The sequence below is a fragment of the Sphaeramia orbicularis genome, chromosome 18, assembly GCF_902148855.1.
Source record: "Sphaeramia orbicularis chromosome 18, fSphaOr1.1, whole genome shotgun sequence".
In the NCBI taxonomy this organism is placed as follows: Eukaryota; Metazoa; Chordata; class Actinopteri; order Kurtiformes; family Apogonidae; genus Sphaeramia; species Sphaeramia orbicularis.
The window spans coordinates 27,671,168-27,684,252 of NC_043974.1; the positions used below are offsets into that span (position 1 = coordinate 27,671,168).

Sequence of the window (13,085 nt, forward strand, 5' to 3'; positions counted from 1 at the left end):
AAAAAAAAGAGCTGTCTGCAGTTTACCTGGCTTTATTAATAAACCACCCGTTTACGTGGTCAGCCCAGCCCATCCCAGCACCATATGCAGTTACATTAGAGAGGTTTGACTTTTTTTTTTTTTTTTTTCCCCTCACATCCGAGACAGGAGGGATGCTGCTGCTGATGCTGCTGTGAGTGAGAGAGGTGAGCGCAGTTGGAAAAGCATTTCTCTCTCTCTCTCTCTCTCTCTCTCTCTCCACCCCACCCCCCCTAAAGCTCCTCCTCTGTCGTCGGAGAATACAGACCAGTCACATTTTGCTCAATGAGAGCAAGAGTGCACCGGAGAGGATTTCCAAATTCCAACCTGCTGCTGTGCCGTGCGCCTGTTTCCTCGCCTCTGTCAAAGGTAAGGGCGTCCGCAGCCTCTCCACGCGTCATGCGCCTCGGCACGAAAAACTAAATATTAGGGCTGGGGTTTTGTGTGTGTGTGTTTTTCCGTTCGTGGAGGGTGGTTAACGGCTCTCAGGGTGATGATACAGCTGAAAGGGCGAAGGCAGCACTGAAGGGCACGCAGGCAAAAAGAGTTGTTAGGCGTTCGGGCTTAAAGGCGGCGGGGCTGCACCACCGAAAAGTCAAACAGGTCAGGATGCGCCTTTTCCATCATCTGCTCCTACCTCTGAGCAGCAAGCGTCATTTACCGTTTTCTCACCGTCTGCAGCCATGTGATGTGATATCCTTCGGCCTTCACATTTCGTGTTTTTTTTTTTTTTTTTTTACCCCCACCAAGGTAACTGACTTCAACTTGTCCTGATGCACGTTTCACATTCATGGATCAGCATCAGACATGGGAATCAGGATCAAGTTCTTGCGTCGTTTTCGTGTTTTGTTTTGTTTTTTTTTTTTTGTTTTTTGTTTTTTTATTTTCGCCTCAACCAAACAGAAAATGCGTGTTACTTTCATGTGAATTGTTGAGTATTGAGGAGACCTCCCTTGAATGACCTTTAGATGGAAAAGTGGGAATTTACATCTAACTCCAAATGCTGCACAAAGTCAGATTGTCATTGGTTGTGGAGAGGCTGAGGTTCATGTGCAATGGAGGGACTTAATATAATAGTATGACAAGTTACATGTAGTGCACTCTGTTTTTTTTTTGTTTTTTTGTGTTGCCCTCAGAGGTGCCTCCAACAGAATCTGGAACTACATATTTTTTTCATATATATTTGGAAGTCTTTATTATCTGAAATTTTAACCATAAGTTTGATCATTGACGTTAATCCCTGCCAGTGCCTAAAGTTCTTGTGGTCATTTGTTTATCTCATGTTTTCTGTATCTTTCTATCATCATTTGAACATTTGAGGTCAGTCTTCTAATGTATATATGTGTTTTCTTTCATGGATCAGTATCAGACATGGGAATCAGGATCAAGTTCTTGCGTGGTCTTCGTGTTTTTATTTTCGCCTCAACCAACAGAAAATACGTGTTACTTTCATGTGAATTGCTGAGTACTGAATAGACCTCCCTTGAATGACCTTTAGATGGAAAAGTGGGAATTTTCATCCAACTCCAAGTGCTGCACAAAGTCAGATTGTCATTGGTTGTGAAGCGACTGAGGTTCATGTGCAATGGAGGGACTTAATATAATAGTATGACAAGTTACATGTAGTGCACTCTGTTTTTTTTTTTTAGCTGCCTCCAACAGAATCTGGAACTGCATATTTATTTTTATATATATTTAAAAGTCTTTATTATCTGAAATTTTAACCACAAGTTTGATTTATCATTGATGCTAATTGCTGCCAGTGCCTGAAGTTCTTGTGATCATTTGTTTATCTTGTGTTTTCTGTATCTTTGTATCATCACTTGAACATTTCAGCTCAGTCTTCTAATGTATATATGTGTTTTCTTTCACTCCTGGAGCAGTAATGCATCTTTTCTTTTCCAATTCTTTTGGCATTGTCTAACAGAGGCTAATATGAAGACATCATTTGGCAAACCAGACCCTGGAAAGCCCCAAGAATCTTTTCAACACATTTGAAGCCGAAGACGACGCCATGCACAGTCTCCGGTAAAACTGCCCGCTCTCCCTGCAGCTTCCTTCCTAGCCTTTGAGAGTGAGGACGCAGAAATGGGTTCAGATCAACCCTGCATGGATACACAAGAGCAAAGACCCATATTGGGTGCTGCCTGTAAGCGGCAGGGCTACCGATGTCTGCGGAGAAAGCTGAGACCTGTGCGAATCTTAGGGTTCGTCTTCAGCCTGTTGGCCGTAAGTGCCGTCTCCCTCAGTGCCTTGACCTGGAGTTCAGGAGGCCTCAGTGAGCCATTGGTACCCCAGGAGAGTCTCGATCAGTTAGCCCCCCACAGGACTCTACTTTTCACCCAACACCAGAGGGACCCCAACGTATCAGCTGACATGCCAATAGCCATGAAATCTACAGCAGATGGCAATGCGAGCCAGGGGGAGTACCCTCAAGACCTTTTCAGCCTTGCGGAGAGGCGCCAAGGTGCAGTAGTTCTCCACATGTTTGGCATGATCTACATGTTCATCGCCTTAGCCATAGTGTGCGACGAGTTCTTCGTCCCAGCTCTGACAGTCATCACAGAGAAGCTGTCCATTTCAGACGACGTAGCAGGCGCCACCTTCATGGCGGCCGGCGGCTCAGCCCCAGAGCTCTTCACCTCCATTATCGGTGTCTTTATCTCGCACAGCAACGTTGGCATCGGGACCATCGTGGGCTCAGCTGTCTTCAACATTCTCTTTGTAATTGGGATGTGTGCCATCTTCTCCAAGGAGATCCTGAACCTAACGTGGTGGCCACTCTTCCGTGACGTCTCCTTCTACATCCTGGACCTCATCTTGCTCATCATCTTCTTCCTGGATAACATCATTTCCATATGGGAAAGTATCACGCTGCTCTCGGGCTACGCCGCGTACGTGATCTTCATGAAGTTCAACAGCAAAGTTGAGGGCTTCGTCAAAAGTTGCATGCACAAGAACCAAGTGGTAGAAGTAGAGGTACAGCCCAAGGTGAGTTTGTTTCTTGGTTGCTCTTATTTTTCTCTCTTTCTTCCACAAACATGTCCTAGGGGAACAAACACGGCACAAGAAAAGCCCCAACAGGATAAACACAATTTGAAACCATGGCAGTTTGTAATTTTTTATTTTTTTATCAGACTGACCTTTTGTGTTATCTTTGAACAGCACTCATCCCCATATATCACAGAGATTGATGTTTTTTTTTGTTTCAGATGTGACAAATGGAAAGTTTTTAATTCTACACATTCCTCCATTCTCATGAACTTAAATAACCTTAAATGGGACAAGGGTTGACACTTAAAGATGAGTCAAAATGCCTCCAGAACATGAATTTCCTGACCTGAATTTTTACTTTATTTCACCTCATCCTAAAATAAAAATGTAGAGTGTGTATTACTTTTCACAAACCAAATTGACCATTGTACATTAATGTGGTTGGAGCAACGCTGTGCAGAGCTGGCATACAGTATTCCACTGTGGGATTAATAAAGCACAGTCAAATGTGTAATTCTGGGTTAAGCTCTACAAATTGTGTCCCAGTCTGACAAATAAATCCCTTGGACGTCTCAGGAGCTATTTTTGAAGATCTCTTACATGTATGCACCCTTTAAATCAGTGTTTCTCAACCCTTTTTTGACCAAACACCCCAAACATGCTGTTTGATGTTGATACTTATACATTTTGGTCTCAGCCCCCCCCCCCCACAACTATGTCCCAATGTCCCCTGAGTTGCGGTACCACCCCCCTTGAGAAACGCTACTTTAAACTGTTGTAAACAATGTACAGACCACATGGTAAACAGCGTAAAGAATGGGCTAATATTAGAGTGTTTTTAATGTACGGTCATTTTGTGCAGCGTGCTACTATTTCTCTCAGTGGTGTGAACATGAGAATAGAAATAATTTAGTTTCTTCACATAACAATCACCCCCTCAATGACAAATGAGGGCGAAAGATACTGCAGCGCAATTTGATACCGGTGTAGAGATTATCTGAGTGGATTTAGATTTCTTTGTGACATGAGGTGGAAATGAAATTTTCCAAAAGTTGTATTGTAAAGCTTTCATTAAATCAGGATTTATTTAAAGTACATAAAGGATATTTAGATGGCAGGTTACACAATATTGGCAAAAATTCTCGAGGTGGCCAACAATGCTATTTGGCATGTGTTGTGTGTAAAATATATTTAAAAAAAACAAAAACAAAGAAACTTAAACATACACACATGCATGATAAGTATTTCATTTAGAAAGTAAGCATGAAGTGGTCCTGTAATTGTGCAGGTCCTGTGTTATATTAATTTGCCTTAGAGCTTCAGTGCAAGGGGAAAAATGAGTAGTAATGTTCGCAGGCTGTTTGCCAGAAAACACTCAGATGACCTTGAGCTGCAATGGATTCTGGGTACTTTGGCCAGGAGAAGTGATGTGTGTGTGAGTGTCAGTATATATGTGTGTTTAAAAACAACTTTTGATGGCGGGGGAGAAACGGATGAGTCGATCAAGCTTTGCCATCATGTCTCATCTCACACGCTGCTTACAGAAGATTTAGCTTATTCTCTCTTGAATTGTAATCCACGGGTTGCTCCTCTATGAGCGCTGCCTCACTGTGCACACACATATTCACTTTAAAAAAAAAAAAAAAAAAAAAAAGAAAAAGAAAAACCAAATAGCTGAAAATTATGATTGCAGAGTCATTACTTTTGCAGATATATGTTCCTAGTTAACCTCTTTTTATTCTGTATCCATGGGTCTGCAGGGTTAATAGAACTGGAGAGGCATAAATATTATTAGACTATAATCATCTAAACACCCTTTTTAATCAAGATTTGACACTTTGGGGACGTGTGTATTTCAAGGCACAAGTGTTATTTTGAGATTTAATTGGCAATTTAACAGCGGTGTGTGTGTGTGTCTGTGTGTAAATTCAGACATGAGTGTCGGAGAGGAGGACGAAGATCCACGAGAGTCCCATGAAGTCGGATCATTTCAGTGTTTAACTTCAGGGTCAGGTTTCTACTTTTTAGGAGATATTCGCAACTATTGAATGAGGAAAGTGTTTTATGAGTTAATCATTTCACTTTCCTAAGTGAATTACTTAATCCTCCATGCAGTAATGTGACATATTGCATTGTAAGTACACTGAGGGGGTCATTGTCTTGATGCCCTTGAGCTAAATACTTGATTAAAGTGACTTCCCTGAGATTAGTTCATGCATTACGATATTGGGATGTTTCTATATTCAGATGCATACAGGCTGTTGTGAATGGAAGTGCTGGTGTGATGTGATGGGCTCATCCTATACACCATAATATGCAGAAGGAAGTGGCGTTAGTGATTGTAACGTACGTAACGGGAGCAGCTTAAGCAAATGCATGCACAGATTGTGTGGAATTTTAAGAAATATCAAAGACTCCCAAACATTGACAGCAATGACACAAGTGAACAGTCAGTTTGTTTGTATTTGCACAAGCTTCTGTTCATCTCATTATGTAACTGAAGTGAATCATGCCATTGTGTTTTCTCTTTTTTTTCTATTCTCGTGGGAGCATTACTGTATGTTTTCACTCCCTCTATTCCGTTCCATTCTTATAATCGTGATGTCTCAGAAACCTTGAGAGAATTTCTCCAGATTTGCCGTAAATGTTAACGTAGACTCAAGGATGAACTAATTAGAATTCAGCGGACAAAGTTCAAGGTCACAGTGACCTCACAGAACACATTTTTTACCCCTAAAAATGGAAGCGAAGAAGTGAAACTCTGGTGCTTTTTTGATAACAGCTTTCAGTCAAACATGACAGAGGTGTAGCTCTGCTGCTTCGCACTGATGTTTCCGTGGAACATTTAGCTTTTACGTCTTATCAGTGGAAGTCATTTTACAGTAGCACAGAGCTGACAAAGAGATTAGAAGAAAAAATGGGGCTTTTTTTAGAACTGATTTCAGTCTGTAGTAGAAAAGTTGTTCTGTTGCAATGGAATGATATATTTCCTTTCAGTTCTTGTTAATATAAGTTCTTTGTCATGCTAATTATGTCAAAATGAAACTTTTTATGCATTGATTATGATGGAATTTCACACCATTCTGTAGTGGAGGAAATCAGTATTAAATGGTGTGGTGATGCAGAGGTGGACAGTGTGACTATATTTCACATTTGGTCAGTCTGTGAAGTAGTGGCACCCACCTTGAAACAGAAGAATCCACATTTTAGAATATGGGTTTTCTTTGCAGCAGCATTGTATGAAGTGCTGTTGACTCTCAGGGTTATGGCATTGTGCTCTATTAGGAAAAGGTCTTGTTTGTTTCTATACTTGGTCAAATATACTGCATCTTAACTGGTTGGTGGTGTACGACCCTGAGGTAGTAATTCACTCGTAACTTATTCAACTTAGAGGTGTCATGGGTTTTGTTTGGGATGAAATGTTAGATTTGAGGTGTAAGATTAGCAAAAACAACACAAAGTAAAATGTCAGATCGCACTCACTGATAATTTAAGACTGTCTTAACTTATGACATTGTTTTATCAGCCTTTCAGTAGACAGTGTCTGAAATAGACTGCAACTATAAATGCTCTATAATTATAAAAATACACCACTTTGTTTTCAATGCACACATTTATCAACCTTTTCTTACTGTTTCTGCAGAGTCATGCACTTCTAAGAACTGCCTTAGTAAGTAGTTAAAGTGATTTTTACTGTCATATTGTCAAAGATATAGGAGTTCGACTCCAAATCACAGCTGAATCATAGCTCAATTCACATGATAAATTCATGTAATCCAGCTTTAGGGCTGTCAGTGCAGTTGATCCCAGAGTGGGATGTGGTCTCATTCATTCAACTTTGACCCAAACAGATGTTGGAAGGATGTATTTACCTAGTCCAGGCCTGATTGGTGCTTAATACCTTTGTTTACCTAATGAGTGCTTAGCCTGCTGGGTAATCTCACAACAAGGGCGTTCGGCCTAAACCCAGTGGGTTAGGTTACCACCTCTGCCATGTTGTGTACAATCAGAATGCTTAGCAGTTTACAGAGGCATGAATACATTAAATCCACCTCACATCCACTCATAATGATAATGAAAATGCCAGTTTATAGGAACTGAATAAGTGATGCTTGATGGTACTATCAGAAGCATCCTGCACTATGAAATTGTTTAGTTCCTGACATTGTCTGTTTATTTTTTTCACACATCAGTAATCCCTTTTGACCCTGTACAATGATTACATACTGAGTCCCAGTTGCACTTTATCAAGAATAAATCACAGTCAAATTCATTCCATGAGAAAAGGTAAAAATATTTGATCCCAAATTTATGGACAACAGTGTACTATTGATTAAATTTAAAGTTGTTTTTTTGGTGTAATCTAAATATTTCGTATGATAAAGTTAATATGACAGGAAGAGTAGATTCAAACTTGTTAGTATTTGTCCAAAATGCAGTTAGATTTCCTCAAATAATTCACAAAAATAATATAAGATTATTCAGTAATATTGCATTGTGTTTTGTTGTCACTGGTTATTCCCACTCAACTTGGAAAACCTTTGACTTTTTAGTCTTCAAAGTATCATTAAACTTCAATTATTAAACTTAAATTTCACTCAGGACCACAAAAACAAAAATGTGATAATGATCAATGTCATGGTAACATCACTCAGCCCTATTATATACTGTAGTTAGATTAAAAAGGCATTTAGGCATTTATTGGAATTTAATCACTAAATTGTTTAAATAAACTCACTTCATCTTCATACTAATGAATATATACACACATACAGGGTGGGTGAAAAGTAACTAGGCATTAAAGTGGGAATAAAATCCACATTCCCAATACAAATTTATTGAAACAAATGTTGCATGTTCTTTATTACATGGGAAAATGAAAGTAAATCTTCATATTTCAACGTAAGCACTGGTGGCATCAACCAGTTTCCTCAAACAGCCACAGATAGAATGAACAACCCTCTGAAGGACGTGGTTTGGCATATCAGTGAGAACCTCCTGAATCTGCGACTATGAAATAAGACAATAAGAAATCTTCATTAGTGTTGTCTGTTTAAAAAATGTTTTCACCATGATGAACACTAAAAATTCTGAGTAATTTCTAATGCTTAGTTACTTTTCACCCACCCTGTGTGTATGTGTGTGTGTGTGTGTGTGTGTGTGTATTCATTTATATATATATGCTTTCATCCTCAAATATTGAATAACTAGTTACTGTCATGTAGGGCTCATATTGCATGAACAGTTGCCTCAAGTATCATGTGTCAACACCAGCTACAAGAGTTCATAGGTCACTGCGTCGTTCAGCTGTGTCGCTCTTAATTGTTGCACGTTCTGCCACAGTTAAGCTTCTTAGTCTAGCCGTACAGTTGGTAACTATATGAGACTGAGTCATGTCTCCGTGCACAGAGGTCTGATTACAGAACACCAGGTCATCCAGTGGCTGTTTACTGATGTGTTTTCCACTCCATCTGAACGCTGGACATCCCACGCCCACACACTTACTACAGCTGCACTTTTAATGCAGAATGTCCCTGCCGCAGCGACTGTAAATACAAGCTCAAGCACAGTTTAGTGCCACAACCGAGCTGAAGGCCTGCCCTTACAGGGTGATCAGCGTAAGATGGAGGAGTATAAATGCCACTGGCTCTCGCATCCTTCTCCTTCAGCCATTTTTCACTGGATAAGCAACAGATGCATCCCACTGAGGCGTTCATTCATCCAACACTTTTCTACTTCATTTGTGTGCGTAAAAAAATTGCCAAATAAGCCAAGCCAATCAATCCTGGCATCTTCATAATACTTAGTGAATAGGAAGAAGTAGCATTTCTTTGTAATCTTTACCAGATTTTCATCCTAGAGCTATTGCTATGGATTGAACCTTGTTTATCTTTTTATACACTTGTACTGTTGCTGTTCTACATGGCATTAGCAGAGTATTTTCATCGTATGCACAGCACCCTCCTTCTCAGGACCACCTCACCAGCCATCCCTGGCTTATCTTGTTATCTTGTGGCCTCTCATTGTCTGGCTGATGGGCTGACTGACTGCTTTTGAAAATACTGGCTCAGGCAGATCAGATTAGCCAGCACTTTGTACACTATGTGACTGTGGGAAAGGCAGAGAAGGTTTGAGATGGAGTAACCAGTCAGGTTGAACTTATGATGGTTGAGACGACCTAAAACACTTGACAGAAATAGGTCATTTTTTAGAAAAGAATGTGAAAAGTTAGCATTTGTACACTAAATACCAACTGGTAAATAAAACATAAAACAATGCAGTAATTAAAACAAAATGAGCCAACAAATCAAAGTAAAAAAGAGTACTCTGCAAAAGTCTCAGGCCACCTTCAGCTTTGTTGTCTTTGCAGTTTTGAAATGAGCATGCTTTTTTTTCTCATTCTCTTAGGGGAATAGAGGAAATATGAGTACAACCTTAAAAGACACACAAAAAAATGAATAAAATGGGTTCTAAAGGTTAAATATGACGGTGCAATTTGACCCCTGACAGCATGACACGAAGCAGCAGAAACCGTTAGAAACATCTGACGTGTTGAATGAAACCTGGTTTAAAACGTCAAGAAATTGAAGGCAGTAAATCTCATATTGTCTGAACAAAAGGGTTAAAGACGTGTTAAAAAGGAGGTGGCACTAAATACAACCACTTTGGTTTATAGAAGCTGTTTTTCCTTGAAACATTTTCTACTTCCCCTATGTCCAGATTGGATCTCGATACATCATTATAACTTTACTGAACCGCTGACTTTTTCACAGCACTGTAAATCAAGAGGAAAATGTCTAAAATACTTGTTGAAATAGACCGGAGTCTGGCTAAGATTCCGTATCCAACCACAGCACTAGCCTGCTATCGTCAACGCTGGACGAGCCAATGCGTATCGAGGCAGATGTTGGTTCTGTTGAGCTGGAAGGTGCGACCTCTGATACATTACCAATCTATAAATAGCGTCACGGAGGCGAGATCTTCCATCAAGATGTGCTTCAAAGATCAGTTACAAAGCGCATTCTGTGCAGGGAGCAGACTATTTGTGTTTCCTCCCTGTGGATTTAGACATTGAGGCACCAGTGCTGACGCTGTGTATTATTCTCACATAAAAACCCCTCTTGCATGTGCTATTTTTCATTTTATACGCTCCAATCTGTGAACTCCCACCTCGTGCACTAACACCAGGATACGCTGCACAGACTCGCTCGCAGCTGTTTATTTTAGTCGTGTGTGACGTATTCATGAGATAATCTTCCTTTATGACTGATGCCAAGCTAATTTCTGGCAAAATCCAGATGTGCGTAGTGGAACTATCAAATTATAAAGCACATCTGTTTTAGATTCCTCCTTTGGCTTGAGATAAAACAGTTGTCGAGCTAATTTTAAGTAAATCCTGCAGCAGAATCTGATTTAAATACAGTACAAAGCTTAAACAATAGCAACAAACATTAACCTTTTCACTGGAGGCTTATTTCAGATGCGGGCTACTACGTTTTTATACATGTTTTTTTTTTTTTTTTTGCAGTATTACCTGTGCTTCCCCTCATCCTTCATGGCTCAGTACTGTGTGTTTCCATGAAGGCACTGAGTATTCTTGTTTTCTTGAAAAGGAAAGTTGTAGAAGTGACCTCGACTGAAAGTGAATGGAAAAAAATAGGAGGAAGCCGCTGTTATTTGTGTGCATTTCATGCTGGCACAAGGTTACAGGGTTGTATTCAACAGAATAAAAGTACTTTAGAAAGCAGAGATTAACATGTCAGAAAGCAGAGCAAAAACTGTGAAATCGTGTTTAATATTGAGATTCATTCAAAAGAGAAAAATATAGATGCTGGGTCATACAATAATATGAAGATATCAAAGAAATAAATGTCACACTCATTATTTCTTCAATGAATAGTCAAAGTATTTGTTAAAGATCAAAATGAGATGAAAACTAAGACACAAAAACTATTTTTTAAAAAAATGGCTGAAACCAGAAGATAACCTGATGAAAAATTGCATTAAACACGCAAAACACACCTGCTATCTCTGATGTCATGATTTAGTTAATATTTTGTTAAGCACCTCTTCCATCAGAACGTTCTTATCAGGTATGATAACTTTTTTTCAGCAGAATATGCAGAAGTAAAATAAATCGCTGAAATATTTTGGGTTTGGTCAACAAAAAAAAAAAACCTAAAGATGAAAAATGGAATTGCAATAATGATGCTCATTGCAAAATAATGCATCACAATAACCACAGCTAATATAATACACAAATTATATCCTCTGAATTATCATTATATCTCCATGCCACCCTGTTTTTGCTGTTGCCCCTAGAGTCTACGTAATCACCTTCATACTTTGTAGCTGCAGAAAAGATCTTGACTTATGGTGAAATTTAGCTGACATGATGGAATAACTGTGTATTGAGTGTTTATACTAGTGTGACCTGAGTGATTAATGCACATATATAGACATTAGGGCTGGGTGATATGGAAAAAAAATCATATCACAATATTTTTTTTTCACATCAGATGATATCGATATGTATCACAATATAAATCAAATCCCTATTTTTGTCAAGCTTAAATTTTCTGTTACTCATAAATTAATTTGATGACATCAGAAGGTTATTTTTTATTTAAATATGGCTTATTTTCTGTCAGAGGTTGAACATGACAGATATGCTGAAGAACATTATACAACTGTTTCAGATAAATAAAATAGGTACATATATTTAAAACTAAACTAAAAGTCTGACCAACAGGTAAAAGCTTTCAAGTTTTAGAAGGGAACACAAACAAAACAGACCAAATAAAATCTTCATTCCAAAAAGGTTCGTGTGGAAAGGCGAGTGTTTGCATTCTTCACATAGGCTACATGTATTCGTTTGGTACAACTCCATAATTCTATTGAAGGCCCCGAATCGAAACGGTTCAGTACAAATGAGTGCACAGTTACATCCCTACTTTTCAGTAAGCCGGTCGCTTGAGTTCTCGGTCAAATTTTCTCCCAAAGGAACACGGATTCTCTCCTGCTGCAGCCCAAACATTAGCATGTGTTCTGTGGCTGCTCTCACACCTGTGCTGTGTGCATCAACCCAACTTGATGTGGCTGTTACGCTCAGCCTAGGGGATACCGAAGCGCAGACATGAAGTGAGACTCCCCTCCTTCCATGTCCCTTAACAAAAGGGAGCAAATTAAAAAGAAGTGATCAGCAATCAACCAAACTGCAATATGAATTATTTATTTATACAGAAGTAAAGAAAATAAACAAGATAATACTTTAAACCCTCTATACTTACCTACCGAACATAAAAAAAAGAAAAACCAAAGTACATCATTCTATATTTTGTTTTTTTTGGTATACTCCTAACCCAAGAAACAGGAGAAAACTTGAACAAAGAAAAGATTCCCACTTTACAATAGAGCTCTCTCAACAAAAATTACAGGCTGCTGGTCAACCGAAGGGGATGGGAAGAGAGTTGTCCACAGGAAGTAGATTGAGTTGACCTTATATCTTCCCGCCCACCGCTGAGGAACCAATCATCAGACAGCACCACACCTGCGACTGATTCTCATTCAAAACATAACCTATAAAGAGAGAGGGAAAGAGGAAAACATACCCATATCTAGAGGGAAAAACTACAAAAATACAACCGTCACTAACAGAATATCATTGACATCACTAACCCTTAACAGTGGCTCACTGCAAAAATCTAAATCTTACCAAGTGTATTTTTCTCATTTCTGGTCAAAATATGTCATCCCACTTAAAATGACACATAATCACCTAAAGAGTAACTTTTCAGTGAGATATAAGAACTTATTTTTAGACAGTAGATCTTGAAAAGTTTATTTCAAGAAATCATACCATTTTCCAATCATTATGATTTTCACTTGTTCCATTGGCAGTTTTTTTTTGTTTTTTTTTTGTTTTTTGCTTAATTCAAGTTTTTTTTTTGTTTTTTTTTTTTTAAATTTTTTGATTAATTCAAGCAAAAAATTTGCTATTGGAACAAGTGAAAATTATCTTGGAAAGATTTCAACATAAGATTTTCAAGATCTATTGTCTGAAAATAGATCTG

At 38.8% G+C, this 13,085-nt stretch overlaps 1 protein-coding gene across 5 annotated transcripts in view; it reads left to right on the forward strand.

Annotated features, from left to right (window-relative positions):
- Window positions 1-225: 225 nt before the first annotated feature.
- Window positions 226-13,085, forward strand: part of LOC115438295 (solute carrier family 24 member 2) — a 70,403-nt gene continuing 57,543 nt past the window's right edge. For 3 of the 5 annotated variants that reach the window (XM_030161807.1, XM_030161808.1, XM_030161809.1), the window contains exons 1-2: window positions 226-387; window positions 1,946-3,009. In XM_030161807.1, coding sequence (XP_030017667.1) covers window positions 2,107-3,009 — 903 coding nt within the window. In that variant the 5' untranslated portion in view covers window positions 226-387; window positions 1,946-2,106. The remainder of the gene's footprint in view (window positions 388-1,945; window positions 3,010-13,085) is intronic. The other 2 variants (XM_030161811.1, XM_030161810.1) reach the window with 2 other exon arrangements.